This window comes from Trematomus bernacchii, unplaced genomic scaffold, assembly GCF_902827165.1.
Source record: "Trematomus bernacchii unplaced genomic scaffold, fTreBer1.1, whole genome shotgun sequence".
Classification (NCBI taxonomy): Eukaryota; Metazoa; Chordata; class Actinopteri; order Perciformes; family Nototheniidae; genus Trematomus; species Trematomus bernacchii.
The window spans coordinates 10,846,329-10,866,716 of NW_022988043.1; the positions used below are offsets into that span (position 1 = coordinate 10,846,329).

General features: G+C 38.7%; 1 protein-coding gene across 1 annotated transcript; it reads right to left on the bottom strand.

Moving 5' to 3' along the window:
* Window positions 1-134: 134 nt before the first annotated feature.
* On the bottom strand, window positions 135-17,354 carry lifra (LIF receptor subunit alpha a). Its single transcript, XM_034117975.1, has 18 exons — window positions 17,218-17,354; window positions 10,363-10,555; window positions 10,005-10,141; window positions 9,563-9,716; window positions 9,073-9,348; window positions 8,823-8,949; window positions 7,972-8,108; window positions 7,707-7,849; window positions 6,934-7,087; window positions 6,387-6,451; window positions 5,829-6,066; window positions 5,462-5,647; window positions 5,172-5,273; window positions 4,869-5,018; window positions 4,566-4,703; window positions 4,257-4,350; window positions 4,007-4,073; window positions 135-3,861 (listed from the first exon to the last, which is right to left on the bottom strand). The coding sequence occupies exons 2-18, from the start codon at window positions 10,466-10,468 to the stop codon at window positions 3,172-3,174; spliced, it is 2,964 nt and encodes a 987-aa protein (XP_033973866.1). The 5' UTR covers window positions 10,469-10,555; window positions 17,218-17,354; the 3' UTR covers window positions 135-3,171.
* Window positions 17,355-20,388: the final 3,034 nt, after the last annotated feature.

Sequence of the window (20,388 nt, forward strand, 5' to 3'; positions counted from 1 at the left end):
GAGAATTAAAGAAAATAATCACTTGTGTGTAGTGTATGTGTATTGTACTACTAAAACCTATAACCCATTGGTTATGGTAAATGGCAACAGAATATCTGTATAGAAGTGGAAAATAAAACATATTGACAAACTGACAAGTTGCCAGACAAATGACTTTATTGCATTTAAACAAGCAGCATTTCGATTTGTGTTATAAGTGTTAACATGTATTTATTAACTCAGAAGCACATTGTTTTTTATCCATAGTTAAATGTTCTGCAAAATATCATGACAATTCAAATGAAATGAAAACCTTTTTCAGGAACACATATTTTCAGTCATGTTGTTGTGCACAACATAAGTCAATGCAATTTTTTTTAAGCTATAAGGTAACATAAACATGGTGTTTAAAGGATTTACCAGCCACTTTTTTGTAGTAATAGTAGTAATAGTTTATACAACATGCATCATTTCACATAAAACATCCAAGACCAGAGATGAATACTTGTTAGGCAGCAAGTGTACCCTGCTGTAAACCGAACAGAAGTGTAACTTTCCACAGTGTAAGCATCGGTTCAAATACAAAATGTAGGTGGACCATAGAAAACAGGTAGCGGGCTAAACGGAAATTTGCATGTCAGCATGTAAGAGTCTGCATAGTGTTACCAATAATTACAATTTGTCTGGCAAGTGATACTGCTGTGATAAGGTAGTAGAATACATTTTATAAGCAGCCAGGATCACAATTCTACATCAGTTTACATGATTGTATCGACAAAAAGCTTCTATGTATATAAGTACACAACAAATATACAGACAAGTGTGATGCTTTTATATATCAGAGGACTTTACATATCTGGTGTCGCCAAAACAAACATTTGCTCTTCTTCTCACAAGAGAGCTGGTAAGTCAACATTAACTCTGCTTTTTGTAGAATAGGTAATATCAATTTGATTTTTGTAAGAGAAAATAAATGAAAGAAATTTACAAATATGTACAATTAGTTGTATAAAAACAAAGATTTAGAGAAAAAAATAAAAAGGTGACATTTTTGTTCATACAAATCAACCCAAAAGCATGTAACACATAGCATTTATAGGTTAGTCTGCAAAGCAGAGTTTGTTTGAGAAAGCAGTCATGTTTAAATACTTAAAACACACTTTAGCACTGCCTTGACGTTCACTGATCTCAAACTGGTTGTTTTACCCCTTATTCAATATGATAGTGAAAGCTGTAGCTTTTATCTTTTATTTTTAACCATTTTCCCCAGTTAAAATTAACATCAGTGTTACAAGACAAAGTAAAAGGAGACGTTTTTCTCAGTAGTCAAAGAGGACTGCCTGCACTGCCTGTCATTAATTCATCATCAGTGAAGCCATCGATACTAGTCAAAGTCCTCATTCATATCACAGTAGTTTTACTTAAAGCTTGTTGGCTGGAGGCACTAAGAAACAGTAACCAAGGGCTGCCACATGGGCCTGAGAGATATGGTAAAATAAACATCCTGTTTACCGCTGGATTAGAATATAAAATATTATTTGAAAAATCATACTTTTGGGAATCCTCGGGCTGTTTGACCCATAATGGAGATGATGAATTGCTTTCAAATTAAGAATATTCACAAGGCCATTTCAACACATTTTTGTCACTAGAAGCATTTCAAGATTCCTTTTTCCAAGAGGCGTTGAGATAAATAAAGGGAATAAAAACATTTTACATTTGAAAACAAACATGTTTTGTAGACTTAGATCTTCCAAAAAATAAACAAGCGTTCACTCACAACAATGTGGTAATTTTATTTTAACCAAAGTTTTAAAAAAAATCAGCGCTTACTGAAGTTGATTAAAAGGGACTACTTTGTAGATGTTACGCACGGTGCCAGAGGATTCTGGTTGTCCAATAAAATAAAGCTTTTATTGTAAAACTTTTTTTTCCCTTATACATAACATTTAGGAGCAAGGCATTGTGTGAAAATTAAGTTGATGCACAAGACTGGAAGCATTATATTTATCAAGGCAATTGAAACACTGCAAATAACCATCCAAGTTAATTAACATAATCTGTCTAATACCAATTATCAACTTGAGGATAAAGCAAATCACATAGCTACATAAAAAAGGATACTGACCTTATTCTAAAATAAATACATTTTCAACAAAAGAAATACTGCAAAAAACCTATTGGTTAAGGAAGAAAGTAACATATCAGTGTGTTAGTAAATTAATCTGTTTGTATTCATGTTCTAGCTTATATCAGTGTATATATCCACAGGACTCATCACCCTTACAATTCCAGACCATTACAGACAGCACCACTTGTGTATCTGTGTAAAATATTAACTTTTCTTATTTAAAAGTTCATCTTTCAACATCCCACTGTTCAGACAGTAATTTGTGAAAAATAGATCACATCTATGAGGATAGGAACCACCTTGCAGGAGAGTGCCATCTTAACATGCATTTAAAATGGTATCACTTTTAGTTACAGCTTAATGCCTCTTTTTCTTTCAGGAGCTCATTAACTGTCACAAAACAGGCGAGATTATCCCAAAGGCGGACCAGCAGAAGACATGGATACTTTCTATAGAAACTGTTCTTTTGTAGTGTTGTCCAACACATATCCTTTACCTTTTTTGTGGTGTCATTTGGTTTAAAACATTCATATTTTAATGGTTCTTCTGTAGTGTAGTGAAGTTCATATCACAGTCAAATAAAAACATCTGAAACGGAAGATAAACTGGATGTACTCAATTGTAACAGGATATGCCATTGCTAACTGGCCTTCAGAGGGAGTCACTGGAAAGGCATTGAAGGGACGTTAGCGCCACCAGGTTGCCAGGGGGTGCTATACATATGGTTTAAAAGAATCATAAAGAAATATTTTTTTAAGCGGTTTGCTAGAATAGAAATGTTTTGATATATAAATATACAGATTTGTATCTATGATATTTGCATGACATAAAATTAACTATATACACTTTTCTGTATCTTTGGAATAAACCACTTGAATGGCATTATAAACTTGCTGTTTAAGTGCAACTGTAATGTAGTACTACATCAGAGGGGACATGTAGACTAATGTAGACCATATGGATTAGGCTTGTTTTGTAAATGACACTGGTAAAAGCACTGAATCTAAACGTGTTATGTAACCCCCCTGGCCTGGCGGCTAGTATTGAGAGAGAGAGATGATTTATGGTTTTGTGGATGACAGCAAGTTGGTTAACCATGTTGCTGCTGATGATGATGAGGGCTGTCGTTTCTCCTCTGTATGATCCTCTCCATCAGGGAGGAGGAACTGAGTGGAAGCAATTGAGGTGGGGGAACCAAGAGAGGATGCACGGCTGCGACCTTCCCCATCGTCCACCGGGGAGTCCATTTGCCAGGAGCTCTGGGGTTTGTAGCCACTAGCAGCCTGGGGCTCTGGAAAAGGATTGGGTGACGCTGGGCCTGTGTCATCACTAGGGACTCTAGATTGCATCTGGGGCCGGTAACCTCCCCCTCCTCCTGCACAGAAGGATGGGTCAGCCTGGGGTTGGTGGCCCTCAGAAGAGCCCTGAGGATCTAGCTGGAAGACAAAAGAAGACCCTGATGTCTGGATCCCCGTGTATGTCACATCGGTGCGTGCTGAATCTAAAGAGGAGGCGGAAGAATCAGAGGAGTCTGGGTAACGTGGTCTTATGGGCCGCTCATCTACTACTTGGTTGTAGTAGCGTAATGACGTTGGCTCATCTGTGTCAACTAGCTCGTCTCCTATCCCCTGACCATCTTCATCCTCATCTTCTTCAGGAATGACAACGAGCGCTTCTTTACTAGAATCCCACTCAGGCCTTTCTACCATATGGACCAAACTGTGGTGAGGAGGCTTCACATCCAACGGTGCCTGTGAGACAAGAATCATTATTTTAAACACTTCATTAGTTACACAGGAGAAAACTGCCTATCAGGAACATACAAAAATGGTCAATAGTTATATATATAGAATTATTTTAGTGGTAAGGGTCAGATGAGTTAGACTGATAATGTACCTGTGACCTGGACCAATCACCAGGCAGCTTGGGCTCAGGTATGTCTGGATAGAACGCCTTTTTCACCCTGGTGACAAGCAAATATTTTCACTTTAAAAAAACATTTTCATTACATTTTTACAAATTAAAATAGTACCTCCTCATAGAGAATTTTCAAAACAGTTCTAAAAGTTATTGCTGCTGGATATTTGCTACAATATTTATAAATCACACATGAAAGAGACCACAGGATATAGCTTAACATTCTCACCATTTCCGTTTCTTGTAGCATAAAAAGGTGACAATGACCAGGAATAAGGCTGTGATTCCCAAGGAAGCCAAGATTTCCAGAATCAGCCAATCAGCTGTCAGGACAAGACAGTAGAGTTATTAGAGATATTAGAACTAAAGCAAGATTACATTCTTCCTACTTTGGAATATAACTCACAGTGTGTTCACTTGTTAATATTTATTTGTACAAAATCCGTTTGTACATGCAACTTTTGTAATAGTTGTAGAATAAACACAAATGTAAATGACCAGTTAAAAGTTATTCAAATATAACTATACATGAACTTACTGAATGGCTCCAGCATTATGGAGGCAGTGGCACCCGTGTCCTCTCCTGCTGAGGTGTAGGCCTTGACAGTAAATTTATAGGAGCCTTCAGAAAGACCATTGACTGTGTAGCTCCTGCTTCCTGGGTCTGACAGGTTGGCTGTGTAAAGCACATGTGCAAGCAAGAAAGTGGCATTGGATACAAATAAAAGAAGAAGGAAAATGGAGGGAGAAATGAGAAGGAAATGGTGTAAGTTTAACAGGATACAGAATGCACATTCATATTTTGATGATTGTTGTAATTAATGCATTTGTATACATTTACCTAGAAGTGTGAGCTGTGAGCCACTGCTAATGTATATGTTGTAGCCCAGAAGGAAGCCTCTTCTGCTGACCAGCGGGATCTGTCCCCAGGTCAGGAGAATATCAGAGTCCTCCTGGGTGGTTAACAGAGACAGGACAGGACTGGAAGGGACTGTGGAAGGGAAAATGAAAACAGAGGGGATGGGTGAGAGGCAAAACAAGGGAAATTAGAACAAAGACTCAGCAATTACAATGTAAAAGTACGATTTATGAAGTAATTGCTTCTTGGAAGTATAGGTTACTTCACATGCAGTGCTATCCTTACCAAGCTCCTGCATGTATCCCTGCCAGCGCTGCAGCAGCTCTGGGGCCTCGGAGGAGCTGCTGTACAGGGAAAAGTTGTACCTCACACCCGGCTGGAAGTTGGCTGATGGCAAAGAAAGATGTTTTATTTTTTAAATCACTAAAAACTGTCCAAAGTAAGGAATGACAAGGGGTGACAATGATGGTGGAGTTTTTTCTGCCTGTCCTGTACATTCAAAATGTTTTGAAAACACATTTTTAAAGACTTTGAAAGTGAATATCTTTTTAAAGAAGACATCAAGCCATGCATACCTGACTCAATGGAGACATTAGTGTTTCCAGGAGCAACCTTGATCCAGTCCACAGGGCAGTTCCACTTGCAGGAAGCATTATGCCATTCTATCACATAAGCACAGGTGGTGTTGATATCGCTCTGCCAGAACAGAGAGAAACCGCTGTCTGTATAAACTGCCTGGGACACAGCACGGGGATCAGCGTCTAGAAAGACAGAAAATACAGACAAGTGTTTCCAGACAGTGGAACCAAAACTAATTATACAGATGCTCTCAGTACCTAAACACTTAACTCAATATTTATGTCATAATAACTTAACCTCTAAGAATAATTAAACTAATCACTTTTGCCTTGCTTCTTACATAGTTAACACATTTCCACATACCTGTCAAACGTAGAGGTATAAGTACACTTGCAGGTAGAGAAACCCCTTCAGTGTTCTTTGCTGTTACAGTTGCCATAACCATGTTGTCACTGCTGGCGGTAGCCATCTGTGTCAGGTTGACTGGTACAGCAAAGGTATCCGGTGGTAAGATTTCTGTGTGCTGTAAACTTTCCCCCGGGCTCCAGAGAGTAACTTCATATCCTGTCATCAGACCACGACTCTGTCTTCCAGTCAGAGGCTAGAAGAAATCAAGAAAAGAGAAGGATGGGAGGAGAAAAGACAGAGACATTTTAAATCCCCTTTTAAATTTCAGGCATGCATGATATTTATTTATTCACTTCATGTAAAGTTTATTCATGTCAAAATAGAGAAAGAGAGTAAAAGAAAGAAGGACGCTACACAGAGACAAGGTATATATACATTGAAATAGAACAATGCACTTATGTGATGTTGCGATCAGTCTGTGTTTACTGCAGTAAAAATAGCAAATTATCATTTGTAAATCCATGATTAAAGTCTAAACTAGTTCAATAGCAAGACACAAAAAGGAAGAAATACCTTCCAAATGACCTGCCCGGTGTAGTCTTTGTTCATCCACACCCACATATCAGGAGCTTCTGGAACTGAAAGAACACAAAAAATACTGAATAAAAATGATCACAGCTTCTGCTTCGTAATCGCAAAAACACTTCTACTATAAACACAGCGCATAAAATGAAAGGCAAAAAAGGAAAGGCAAAAAAGGAAAATCTTTTGATTATATAAAAAGCTGTTCCTCAGAGTATTTGTTAATCATTTTAGATGAGTCAGCATGTAGCAACCACAATTATTTGTGACAAACCATTACACATAAACGGCTCAATACATCCTGGTAACGCCCAGAATATTGAAATTAGTGTCTAAAAATGAAATACCTGTTGTTTAAATCAATTTGGTATTTTGGACTGTTGGAGATCAAACAAGCAATCTGAGAGAAATCACTTTGGAATCTGACAATATGTGCAGTTTCACTGTTTCTAACCCTTTTATAGGAAGAAATGATTTAATAGAAAAAACTGAAATCTCTTATGAACTAAAGACACTTTACAAAAGATAACACTTTTACCAATGCTGCTGGTTTTGAAGGACATTGTTTCGCTCCAGCTCCCCCACTTCCAGAAATTCTGCTGGGCACCGCAGCGGACTTGAACACTGTAGTCCTCGTAAGGATACAGGTCGGGTAGGACTACCGCCCGCAGACCCACACCAGAGAAGGTATGCTGCACACACACACATTAGACAGCATTATTATGTGGTTTATTAAAGGTCACACAAACGGAGAGAATATGCTTACACAAGCTCGCATTTGTAAAAAGTAATGGAAGGCCATTATGTAAAGAATGTTGTAAAGGAAATGTAGGTGAACAATGGAAGTTATCTCTGGAACACTCTGCCCCTCCATGTGAGGTCGGCCCAGACCCTAGGGGTCTTTAAATCTACACTAAAAACACACTTCTTCTCTCTGGCCTTCTAGTTAGAGCGGAGTACGACTCCTGACTTTTCCTTGTGTTTTATTTTTATTTTTTATATATATCTGTTGTAATTTATTGTCTTTTATTGTGATTGTAGTAATGTGTTTTTATTACATGTACAGCACTTTGGCTCGACCAAAAATCGCTTTTAAATGTGCTTTATAAATAAAACTTGATTTGATTTGATTTGATATCTAAGGGACTGACATATTAAATATACACAAACCAATTAAGATGGAGCAAAAAAAGGAAGAGAAAGATTGTTCTGTACATTAAGACAGGCAGAGGAAAAAAAACACACACAAATTGACAAAATGGTCCTTATCTTCAACATACATACAAATAAGCAAACACACAAACTACTCACATTTGTTTTGTACCCTTGGGAGGTGAGCTCCACCTGGCAGACAAGAGCCAGGGAACTGTAGCCGTCGTACTTCCACTGCCACAGCACAGTGGCATTCGTGGCATGGGCAACAGAGGTCAGATACTCTGGTGCTACTGGAGTCACTGAGGAGGGAAAACAATCAGTGAACTGAGGGGTGTGGGGCTGTGCTTTTTATGTGTACATTACCTTTACTTTGAAAAAATACTGTCCGTTGATTTTGATAAGGTTAGGGTGATACACCTACCTCTGTGACTGAGCTCAGCGGAGTCAGTGAGGCTGTACTGGCCGAGAGGATTCACAACCACCAGGGTCCAGTTAACCTCCCAGTGGTCCACACGATACTCTTTCTTCGGGTTCGGTGACCAGCTCAAAGTAAATGTCCTACAGAGAAAATATAATAGATGTAAAATAAACGGGGATCTCTAAGAACACAAATATCAAAGCAACCTAATGACATCAAATATAATCACTTTAGACAGTCAATCTGACCTACAGACAAAGGCCTGAACACATTCATAATGTAACTTCTCTTCAAGCCAGCCTTCAGACTATTCCTGTAAAAGGCCTGGCAGCACACCAACATTTTTTAATGGATACACAGAAGCAGCAAGTGGTTACTTTGACTAAGTGCCTTTTTTTTCTTATTATTATCTTTCTGTTGGTTGACGTTTTTTTTCGGAAAGGCAGTCATAACAACTATAAATAATGCAGGGGTCATTTCTCAGAAAGTGGCGTTGTACCAGTCGGTCTTGTCCATAAATTGCTGAGAATCTGACTCAGGTAAACATCCATCATTGCCACTGCTATCCCGAACCATTATGACTTTCCAATTTCCATTGAATTAAAAGCATTTTAATATCTTAGTCAGCTACATATACTATTGTTTAATTAAATAGGCTTTGGGTGCTTTCACACAATAACTATTAGCTTGTTGTGAATGACAGAATGATGATGTTCTGCTACCCAACCTGAGCCCTACAGTATCATAAGGTTTAATGTCGGGTTAAAGCCATTTTGCCGGGTACATGTGTGAGCCCAGATGAGGTTCAGCAGTTTTTAAAGGTAACGTTTTGCATATACGAGTGACTGTGTTACCTATTGTTCAGCGTGTAGCGTGATCCTCGTGTCTTGTACAAATTTGTGTTTCGTCTTTCGTTCCACAAGCACACAGCCGAGGTTAGGTCGTGAGTCTCACACAAAAAATCACTGGGCAGTGGAGGATCTGGGGAAGAGGAGAATAATTAGTAAGTAACTTCTTTGTTTAATAATATACAGTACATGTAATGATAAAGACTATGTAAACATAACAAAATAAGATTAACAGTTCAGTTCTTTTTTATCTTACATCCAACAAACACCACCGCTCCAATTTCAATTTCTTTGAAGCTATTGTAACAGACGAGGTTGGTTCCCGATGGGCCGGACAGACCCTGATTAACCACTGTAGTGGCGTAACTTCGCCTACTCAGTCGGGTTGTGTTCATGACTGTATTGCCGTAGTTGATGGTACCAAACTGCTTCCCCTCTTTCACAATACAACAGAAGGTGGTATTGGCCCCCACGGGTACGACTCTGTCGGGGGGGAACATCTGACATTTCTCTTCACTGGGGAGGTCGCTACCTAAATAAGGAGAAAGAAAAGAACGTAGTGTTTACAATGTTCAAATGACAGACAAAAGGGTAGCTAGAGATATAAATAGTGATCTTTAATAATTAGGGAAAGTACTTTTTTTGTAGAAGCTTTCAGAGAAAAACATTAATCAGAAATAGCCCCCTAGAAATTGAAGGTCAAGCAAAGCAGCATTTATGTTTATGTGAGTTGTGGCCCCTCTGACCTTGTAGTATCTCAGTGTTGCTCCATTCACTTGTTGACTGTCCTTCTCTTGAGCGGATTTTGATGGACAGAGAGGTACACTGCAGCGGTTCAACTGAGGTCCAGTTCCACTCATGCCGACCGCTCAGCTGACTCACCATCACAGACACCGTCTCCTACAGATAACACACAGAAAACCCAGTGAGGGAAAGAACATGAATACGCTAGATGACACTCATCGATCAAACAGGAAAATACACTTTTATTATTGCACTCAATGATTATATAAAATAAGCTATGATTGCAAAGTGTATTGCCAAGACAAAAATATATTTAGTTGTCAACAAATGCGTCATATGTAAATTGTAGGTCGGGCTATGCCTATTTTTGCATAAGGATGTACCCAACTTGTAGCATAACTGTACAATAAGAGAAGATGATAACTAAAAATGAAATGCTCTTACGTAGAAGACACTTTCATTGAGTTCAGTTCTTAGGATCATGAGGTCAAAGGTCGTGGGTGCTCCTGCCAGCCATGATATGGATAGTTGTTGTGAGTCCATGTTGGTTGACAGGCTCACCTGCTGTGGTACAGTAAGGACTGGAAAAAAGACCATGATTAAGTGATTTAAATGAGTAAATTCAATCAAATTAAGTTAATAGCTGCAAAATGTTTCTTAGTATCAGCCAGATAGAACCAAAGAGGACAGCTTTCCATATGGACCTGCAATCTTTCATCAATATTCAAGACTTTTCACTTTGTGTGCATTGAGCATAGTAGATGATTAATGTATAAGAATCAGAGTGGAGTTTGCTTCTTACCATCATTGGCATTAGTGTGTACAGCCAATAGGCCTAGGAGGACAGAGATGAGCCATACCGTGCTACAGTTAGGCTTTGAGCTGGGATTGACACTTAAGTGAGGCATGGTGTCCAACGAGCGGAGTCACTGTCTGCTGATCCTAAGGTCCACTACAGCAACACCATGCTACACATCCTGAGAGGCAAGGTGGGTCTGGGGGAGCAGACAGCAGAAGAGAGAGAGAACAAGGTAAAATGTACAATGAATAAATACAGATCTGGTAAAACAACATATTCAACATTCACTTTCAACCAAATCAAAATGAGAACGTCCCTAATTTGGAAACCTATTTTGTCTAAATAATACTGGTTTCCTGAAGACAGTCAAGTCAAGTGGTGTTTAATACTATGAAGGTGGTGCTGAGAAGAGGACACCTGTGAACTGTTTTTTTTAAATGCAAACCAAATGCCCTGTGTATATTCAGACTGCAGGCACAAAGTCGTTTTTATTTGAAAGGTTTAGAGGTTAGGTGAGTATGCTCGTCACTGGTTCTGGTTGTGTAGTTTTTCGTGTGTTAAAGTATTATCACATTGTTATACTGCAACAGTTAACTTATATTGAGGATACAAAGGGACTAAAAACAAGATAGAATGTGTTTCAGATTTCCATACTAAAAAGAGGTTATCTGCAAAAACATCTAATTTTGTTATGATTCTGGGAAATCTAACCAAGAAACGGATAGCTACAAATGCACACAAACACACAAATCAATACTTCTCTGCTGGGCTCTGACACTCCTTATAAATGTAGCCACAAACTACAATGACAACAAGGATACTGAGAAACATAATCTCACCCAAAGAACACTGCCTCTCTCCACACTGGACTTTGCCACTATTCTGTTTGACTAATCAGCAGGGCAAAGCAGCCATTTTGGGTTATGCCAAGGAAAATGTCCAAGTATACTCGCACACAAAATATACTGTACAGGATGGATCAACCTCTGCAATCATTTCTTGGAAACCCAAATTTGCTCAGTCATCAATCAATTAATCAATGTTTGTTTATATAGCCCAATATCACAAATGTTACATTTGTCTCAGTGGACTTCACAGTTTGTACAGAATATCAGTATGACAATACGACACACTCTGTCCTTAGACCCTCACATCGTACAAGGAAAAACTTCCAGAGAAACCCCACAGTTTAAAGGGGAACATGGGAGAAACTTCAGGGAGAGCAACAGAGGAGGGATCCCTCTCCCAGGACGGACAGACGTGCAATAGATGCCGTGTGTAAATCGAAGAGATAATACATTTTACAGCGTAGGTAGACCAATTGTTTGGAAATGCATGTGTCTATAATAAGAAGATGAATATTAAAGTCACCTACGATAATTACTTTATCTGTTTTAAGTACCAAAGTTGATAAAAACTCAGAGAATTATGATAACAATTCTGAATAAGGACCTGGTGCACGGTACACTGTAACAAATAAGATTGGCTGCAAAGTTTTCCAGGTCGGATGCGTAAGACTAAAAACAAGGCTTTCAAAAGGAGGTATAATTTAATTTTGGTTTAGTATTGATAAGTAAACTTGAGTCAAAGATTGCTGAAACTCCACCTTCTCGGCCTGTGCCTCGAGCAATATGAGTATTGATATGGCTGGGTGGAGTGGCTTCATTTATGCTGACATATTCTTCATGTCTCAACCAAGTTTCAGTGAGACAGCATATATCAATATTATAATCTGATATTAAATCATTTACCAATATTGCTTTAGATGCTAGAGATCTTATGTTTAAGAGTCCACATTTAATCTTCCTGTTTTGTTGCACTGTAGTAGTTGTTACATTTACTTTTATTAGGTTATTATGTATGACACCTCTATTAGGTTTTACTTTAAATTGTCCTTGGGCAGACACACACCGTTAATATTGGGTATTTTATTGGAGAGAGCGCAGAGAAAGCGTGTAAGACTGCGACTCCGCCTCCTGGTCTCAACTCCAGTTTGTCATGGATTAAGTCCACAAAGCTCTGAAATGTTTGCCGAAATGAGATCAGCACCTTCCAGAGTAGGATGAATGCCGTCTCTCTTAATCAGACCACGTTTTCCCCAGAAGGCTGTCCAATTATTTACGAAGCCCACATCGTTTGCTGGGCACCACCAAGACAACCAGCGCTGAAATGATGACATGCGGCTATACATGTCGTCATTGATCAGATTGGGGAGGGGACCAGAGAAAAAAATGCCTTACTTGTCCCCACAGTAGCTGAATAACATGTGAAAAATGATCTGTGTTTGCTTTAAATGAGAAGGTATGTGTGGTAGATGGCACACTTTTTTCCCTATGCGTAAAAACTACATTGTGTTAGCAAATTGGAATTACTGATTCATTATTATTAATTGTAATGATCTTTTTTGGGAACGTCATCATTGGACTTTAAGTCAACCTACAGTATAGTCTCAAAGATATCCTAAAGTATAAAGTGGAATCTTATCCCAGCTGGAGCCAAACCAAGGACAAAAATAAAAACTGGATTGGAGACACACAGCCATAATTACTCCAGATCACCACCACAAGCTTGTCGTATTGTGAAATTGTGATGAAAACTATCTTATATGCATTGTTTTCCAAATGTATTTAACCCCCTGATACTTGATATATTCTAAGTTATTTATATTTATCCATCTGAACAGAATACACAACTAAATACAATTTAAAATCTGAGCTACTATTTTCTCTTCCTTAATTGTGTGGGATGGCAGCTGAACCGGAGTCAGGAAAAACCTCTGTGTTTGTTCTCGGCCTACACTGAGCAAGGCTGTCATTACGCTGTCATACGATGACCAACAGGACCAAAGACATAAGCACACAGGGCCTGTAGTGTACTATATAAGTGTGGGGACATTTTGATTTGTATTTGTACTCATGTATTGATTTCTACCTTGGTCCCGCCTCCTTCCACCTTCCTAGATAGGTGCACTGCCACAATCTGTTGACAGGCTGTAGCTATCTGTCAACTGCCATTCCCATACTTAATTTTTTTCAAGCAGAAATCCACTGGTTAAAGTTTTTTAACTTTTGAGGATACAAAAGGGACTACAAAAAGATACAATGCATTTCATATGACCACACAGTTGGAAAACTAAAAAAAATAAGTTATCTGCAGAACTAACTAGTTTGGGAATGCAAGGTCAAGGCCCAGCCTGCAATGTGTGTGATTAATGTTCTCTCTCTTCAAATAGAAAGACAGGATCAACCTGTCTGATTTAAGCATTGGAGGAGATGTTGCAATCATTTTGTTATGAGCCTTGGCCTTGTTGAACCTGCAGGGAGGTGTATGTAATTCTCAGTAATTGTGTGTAACTGTCAGCTGCCGTTCAGTTGGTCTGGTTTCGCTTGAGGCAGGCTGGGACAGGCCTCAAACTGTGTGATAGCTTAATAAAAAAGAAATCCTAAAGCACTGCCAAGCCCATTACTGCAACAACATGAGCTGACCACCAAATAAAAACATACAAGCAATGCGCATTTTGAATAACTAAACAAAATGGTATAACCCTAACCTTATCCTTATACCGCATCTTCTTTTTGTTTTAAAGGAAAAACTACCACGAAGTAGTGTGCAAGTCATATAGTGCATCTGAGATTGATAAAAAAAAATTTAAAAAAAACATCTATGCCAAAAGCTATTTATTCCTTCTAAAAGTAGTGTCATATAATGATGTTAGAATAAAACACAACCTGCTTTCTTCAATTCTTCCAATTCTTTTTCGAAATCATGGTGGATGAAATACTGTTGTTTTCCTTTCTTGGTGCAGTGAGAGAAATAAGCTGCTGCAGGTGCTAAATACTTCCACTGCAGGAGGTTACGCAAACACTTTCAGGGAAGAGATAACTAACATTATGAGAAAGAAGCAAGACTTTTTGAGCCTGCTTATTCAACATCTCCACGTTCTATTCCAAATCACCAAGTATATTTTCATTTTTATCTAGATCCTGGTGACCGATACAAATAAATTGATAAATGCAATGATAGAAAAAGAGGATAATAAAAATACACAAAAATGTCTTGACAATAATTCATGTGGTACGAGATTGCATTTGCATTCCTTAAGATGATTTTGCAGCAGCAGGAGTAAGAGATGTGTTTTTCTTTTTATTCTGGCTCCTAAAGTGGTTTCAGATACGGTTATAAAAAAAGAGGGCTGAGCTCCTACGCAGACATGAACCTACATGGAGGAATTTACAAGTCCCGTCCATTCAGTTTTCTTTTTAAATACATAAAACTGGTTCCAATTTGCATTTTTTACAGAAATGTATCGGGTAGAGGCGTGGTGCTGCTAATGTTTTACGACGTGAATAAAGTAGAGCCGCACAAATGCAGCAACTACTTCTGCAGTTAAAAAAAGAAACTAAACACAATCACTCTTGAGTTTTCTACTCTTGGCAGGAGTTTTTAAAAGTATTTCAGTGTGTTCCTGGCTCTAAAAACATCACCTCCAGATGAAATTCAGAGGAATAGCTCAACATAAATACAGCTGTGTGTAGTCTGTATATCACACTCTTCTGTGCCTGAACCACAAAGGTCAGCACTTGAAAAAGAGCAGTTATATGTTTAAAAGGGTCACAGATCCTTCAGAAAATGTATCTATGTATATCCTACCACCATCTAACACCTGGAAAGAAACTTGCACTGATGGTAAGTGGTAAAACAGCAACAGATTCTGGGAAATCTTACCAAGAAAACTGATAGCTACAAATGCACATAAATCAATACCTCTCTGCTGGGCTCTGGCACTTGTCCTTGCAGCCCTTATAAACATGGCCGCAATCTACGAAAACCACAAGGATGTTTGTGATACTTAAAAACAAACAAAACCACAATCTCTTTGCCTGCAGTACTCCTTTTATAGGAAAGAACAGATTCACCTTGAGAAAATGGCCCTTCTCCACACTGGACTTTGTCACTGTTCTGTTTTTGCAGTGCAAAGCAGCCACTTCGGAGTATGCCATGGAAAATGTCCAAGTATACTCACGCCCAAAATATACAGCGCAGGAGTGATCAAACAGTGAGGCAATCATTTCTTGGAAACCCACATTTTTTCAGTGAAAGTTGCCTTATTTGTCTCCACAGTAGCTGACATAAAATGTCAGTAAAATACTTTAAAAACTCAGTCAGGACACCGCCCTTTGTTTTCTGTATTATCAATGATTATTTGTTTTGCAAGTAAGAAAATGTTCTGGCATGTGAAAAATGATCTTTGTTTGCTTTGAGTGAGAAGCTGTGTGGGTTGGCAGGCGCATGAAGAAAAACAAAATGCTACTACTTTCTTTTTCTCAATTGTGTGGGGAGGCGGCTGAAATGGAGCCAGGAAAAACCTCTGTGTCTGTTCTGGGCCTTCACTGAGCCAGGCTGTCATTACGCTGTCATACGATGACCATCAGGACCAAAGACATAAGCACACAGGGCCTGTAGTGTATTATATAAGTGTGGGGACATTTTGAAACATGAGCTAAAGTTGGTGCAAATTATGTTTGACCTCCAAATGGGACCAGAGGAAGCCGGATGCAAGTGAGAGAATAAGTGAAACCCAGAGTGATTAACAGATGAGTGTCTGTGTGTGAAATGTCGGTGCTCTGAGAACATTCAGTCCTGTGTGTGTAGCTTTTGGACGTCAACCAAACACTGTTTCCTTCCTTCCGTTTCCCTGTAAGCTTTGATGAATGTAAATGTAAATCTCTGAAGCAACAGGAAGTGAGTAAAAAAGTATCTTGAGAAACACTAATTTATTTTATATATTTCTTGATAATTATCTTTAGGAAATGAAAGACACACACTAGAGGTATGCCAGTCCAAACCTGAGAGAAGTATACAGACTATTTTGATATTATTTTAAGCAGAGACAATACAAAGTTACTGGTAATAAAGGAAACACTCGAACAGGGCGGCTTTTCTCCAGCCAGGTACTAGGAGGTGCCTTGTTATCATAATTTGTTATGGTGACTAATGTTCAGTGTTTCTTGTATTGAGTAACACTGCGATGACAGTAGGAAAACTCAGCACCTGATTTTAAAATCCCCCGTGATATTGGACAACAGCATTATTACACACATTAGTATGTACTCTAAATTCTATATGCCGCCATTTACTTTCCCTACAAGTTTCACAGTGAGAACAACTACTCTTCTTCTGTGCATGTAGACCATATTTGAGCAACACACTATATTTCTTCATAATTGTATGTTTCATGGTTCTTATCATTTAAAAACCAAGAGAGAGAACAAATAGCCTATGATCCATACTGTTACAAATTGGACTGTTATCAATACATAAGAAAATTAACAAAAATTGTTAGATATTATGATTTGCTTTAATCTGTGAACAAAACTACCATGATGATAACTGCACATTACTAGGGTCGCAAACACAAACACATATTATAGTTAGGTGCATGCTTTAAACACTTTAAACTTTTTAAACAGTAAGTGTTCAAGTGTAAAAGCTATTTTGGTATTGGATTGTGCTCCTCCCGAAAAAGTGTATATCCCGAACTGCATCATCACAGCACAATATTAGCATTAGCAACTGGGCAGCAACATGGGTACCTTGCTCATGCAAGTACTACCATAAACAACGAACAGACGGTGATTACACTGAGACATTTAGTTAGCAATCATTTCATAACAACATTTTTACCAGGGGACACAGTGTATAAATTGAGTTAAATGTCATTTTGAACCCACTTAGCCGCCAGCACCGCACACATTACAACACAACCCACACGCAGAAGAGGCCACTAATGTTCGTTAAAACAACGATATCTACAGTACCAGTAAACTGTTATACATTTACAAATAACACCAAAATTACCTTTTATGTAGAACGCTATTACTTTCGGTGTTGTAATATGTATCGGTTTAAGTAATCCAATAATCCAGTTTCTTCAATAAAACCTGCCCCGTGCTGTGTACTTGGACCAATCCCTATGGATCCAGAGAAGGTTGGGATTACTGGAATAGAGCGAACCAGGCGTTTGATTGACACATGCACTGACCAATAAGCTTCCACTTAACTGTTTTTCATAGGGGAGAGGGCGTTTTTCTGCTGCATTAAAGTTACACAGGAAAAACGGGATACTGTTTTATACTACTACGGAGTCTTTGGTTTGATACAGTCTATGGTTGTATACAGTCCATGGCATTTATGTGGAGTTACTCGACCACATGCCATGGTGGGTGAATAATAACAATAAATAAACTAGAAAATAATAGAATACAAATACAAAAATTAAATAGAAAAATAAATAAAAGGCTGGCCAGCAGGGAAGCTCCACTGATGGGAGCGCTCTCTGGGAGGTGGACATTTGCATTTCCATCTTGTCATGCCTTTATGACATTTTGCCTCTGACCAAAAGAACACTGTCACATACTGGGAATCAAATCGCTGACCTTCAGATTAGTAAACATTCATTTACTCCTTGCGTCAAAGCCTGAGTTTAGCTGATTTTGGAAGCTAAGCAGTATTGGATTGGGCTGGGTCATTACCATAGACTGTATATATAAAGGTCATATATTGGATGGGGGACCAGCTGGGAATTCCCAGTGTTGTAAACTTTTAAAATATTTATTTGGCATGTGATGATCCTCTTAAAGAGAGAAGAAGAAAATATTATAGCAACTAATAGATATTGTTAAAGACACATAGACGTGTAGAATCTTGTCAGAAGAATTGAAAGTACATGTCGTTATGTTGTTTTATCCAACAGCTATGGTTTCGGATTTCACCTTCAAAGTGGCCTAGACTCGAGGTCCAAGCTTTGGAAATACATGAGGGGGCCTGAGGCAGAGGTTCAACATCTTTTGTTAAAAGTGCTCAAAGTCATTTTGAATTTAACATTATATCTTTGTTAGGTCATTGTTATAAGTAAACCATTGGGGTAAGTCAAACCGCTTCCGCAGAATGGCATGTTGATTGCATTACTGGTGGGAAACTGTGGGCACAGGAGCCTAAATGAACTACAACATTAATGAAGCATATTTCAAGTGATTTTACATAGATGTAAGGTCAAATAAAAAATGACTTTGAGCATAGCCAAATACAAAATATGTTATCCTTGGGTGTTTAACTTCCACATTTAAAACCAATGCTTTGACCTCTAGGCTACCAGCAAAACAAATGTACATATGAAAGAGCACGTTTTCTAAAAATAGAAAATGCCGTAAAAAGCAACCTCGTTAATTCCATGAGATATCTGGTGAAGTTTGCCAAAGCTTAGTTCTTGAACTAACTTCTGAGAGTTCTCCCTGCCTGTCGCCCCACAATCATTTGACAATTAATTAAAGGTGGGGTATGTAATTTATTTCAGAAACACTTTTTGTTATATTCCATGGAATGCTCTTAACATCCCGATAGCAATGAATATATTAAATGCTTTGACAATAAATACATAAAAAAATGTCATCTGTGGAAGCCTTAGCGCTGTAAAAAGCACGACCAATCATTTTAGCCGGCCCCGCTCAAATAACTGGATGGCCTACCTGCCTGTCAGCCTTCCATCTGTGCACAAACTTATCTCGTGCCCTCATTGGTCATGTGCGCGTTCGTGTGTGTTGGAGGAGGGGCTCTGTAAGGAAGTGGCAGATTTTTTACGGCTGTGTATTTTCAAATTCTAGCGCACTCGAGCTGGTTTCTCCAAAATTACCTATCCCACCTTTAAAGGGGACCTATCATGCAAAATGCACTTTTGTACGTCTTTTATACATGAATATGTGTCCCCGGCAGGGGCGGACTGGGACTACAAATCAGCCCGGGACTCAGCCCACCTCGGTGCCGCAAGTAAATCCCGCGAGGCAATTGTCCGACGGGGGGGGATGGTGCTAGTGACTTATCCGAGCGGCCCACGTCGTCTGACCGGCCCACTTCAGTACCGGCCCATCGGGATTCGTCCCGAACGTCCCGATGGCCAGTCCGCCCCTGGTCCCCGGTGTTCCAGGGAACTCACCAAGTGTCAGAAAACACAACCCTCTCTATTTTCCTCCATACCCAAATCTCTAAAAAAGGGGCTGCAACGGATCTGATAAAAACTGATCCAGATTTGAACACTTTCCTGACGTCAGGACAGTGGCGCTACGGCTATTGGGCCAACTCCACCAATCAGGAGGAGACAACCACGGCATTGCCGTTCGAAAGCGCTGGAGACGTTGTAGTACATATGCCAGGCCTCTAGATGGTGCTGTTGCTCACAGAATCAACCCTTGCTAAAACAGATCTAAAAAATGTCAAATTGAGCAAAATGAGGCATGGCTAAAATGCATGATCTGTTTGGTATTTTGAAAAAAAAAAAGTATAAATATGCCTTATATAGGTATGGTCCTACACTATATTATTCAAATATAGCATGATAGGTCCACTTTAAGATAAAAAGCTAAGAATATAATATTAATTTAAAAAAGCGTTATGCAATAGCAGTAGACCATTGATGTTTAAAGTGATTTTGGTAGCACGTTACTGTATCACGGAGAAGTTATTTATTTTCTGCCTAAAATATTAACCAAATTGAGCAAATTAATATTTTTTAGACCTAGTTGAGTATTTTAACCAAAGAGAGAACATTAATGTGTGAAGTTTGGTAGCACTGAACTGTACAACAGGGGAAGTTATTTTGGTAGATCTTTATGACAGCGAAGTATTTTGTGGAATAGGTCGGAGTTGCAATTTGTAGACGGTCCCTGGGCATCTGCTAGTTTTGAGAGAAATAAGGTTGCAGCTCGTTGTTTACCTTACTAGTACAGATGTTAAAAGACGTCGTTTGTGTTTTGAGAACGTTTTCTGTTCAAGATTCAAGGCTTTATTGTCATGTGTACATTAGCTACAGTGTAGATATGGCAATGCAACTTAAGTCACAGGCTCCTCCAACAGTGCAATGAATACGACATAGAACAAATAAACAGATACAATTGTGCAAGAGAATGTTTTGAGATGTGGAAGTAAATACAAATAAAATTGAAATAGTGCAAGAAGAGTCTAGTAAATGGAATATTA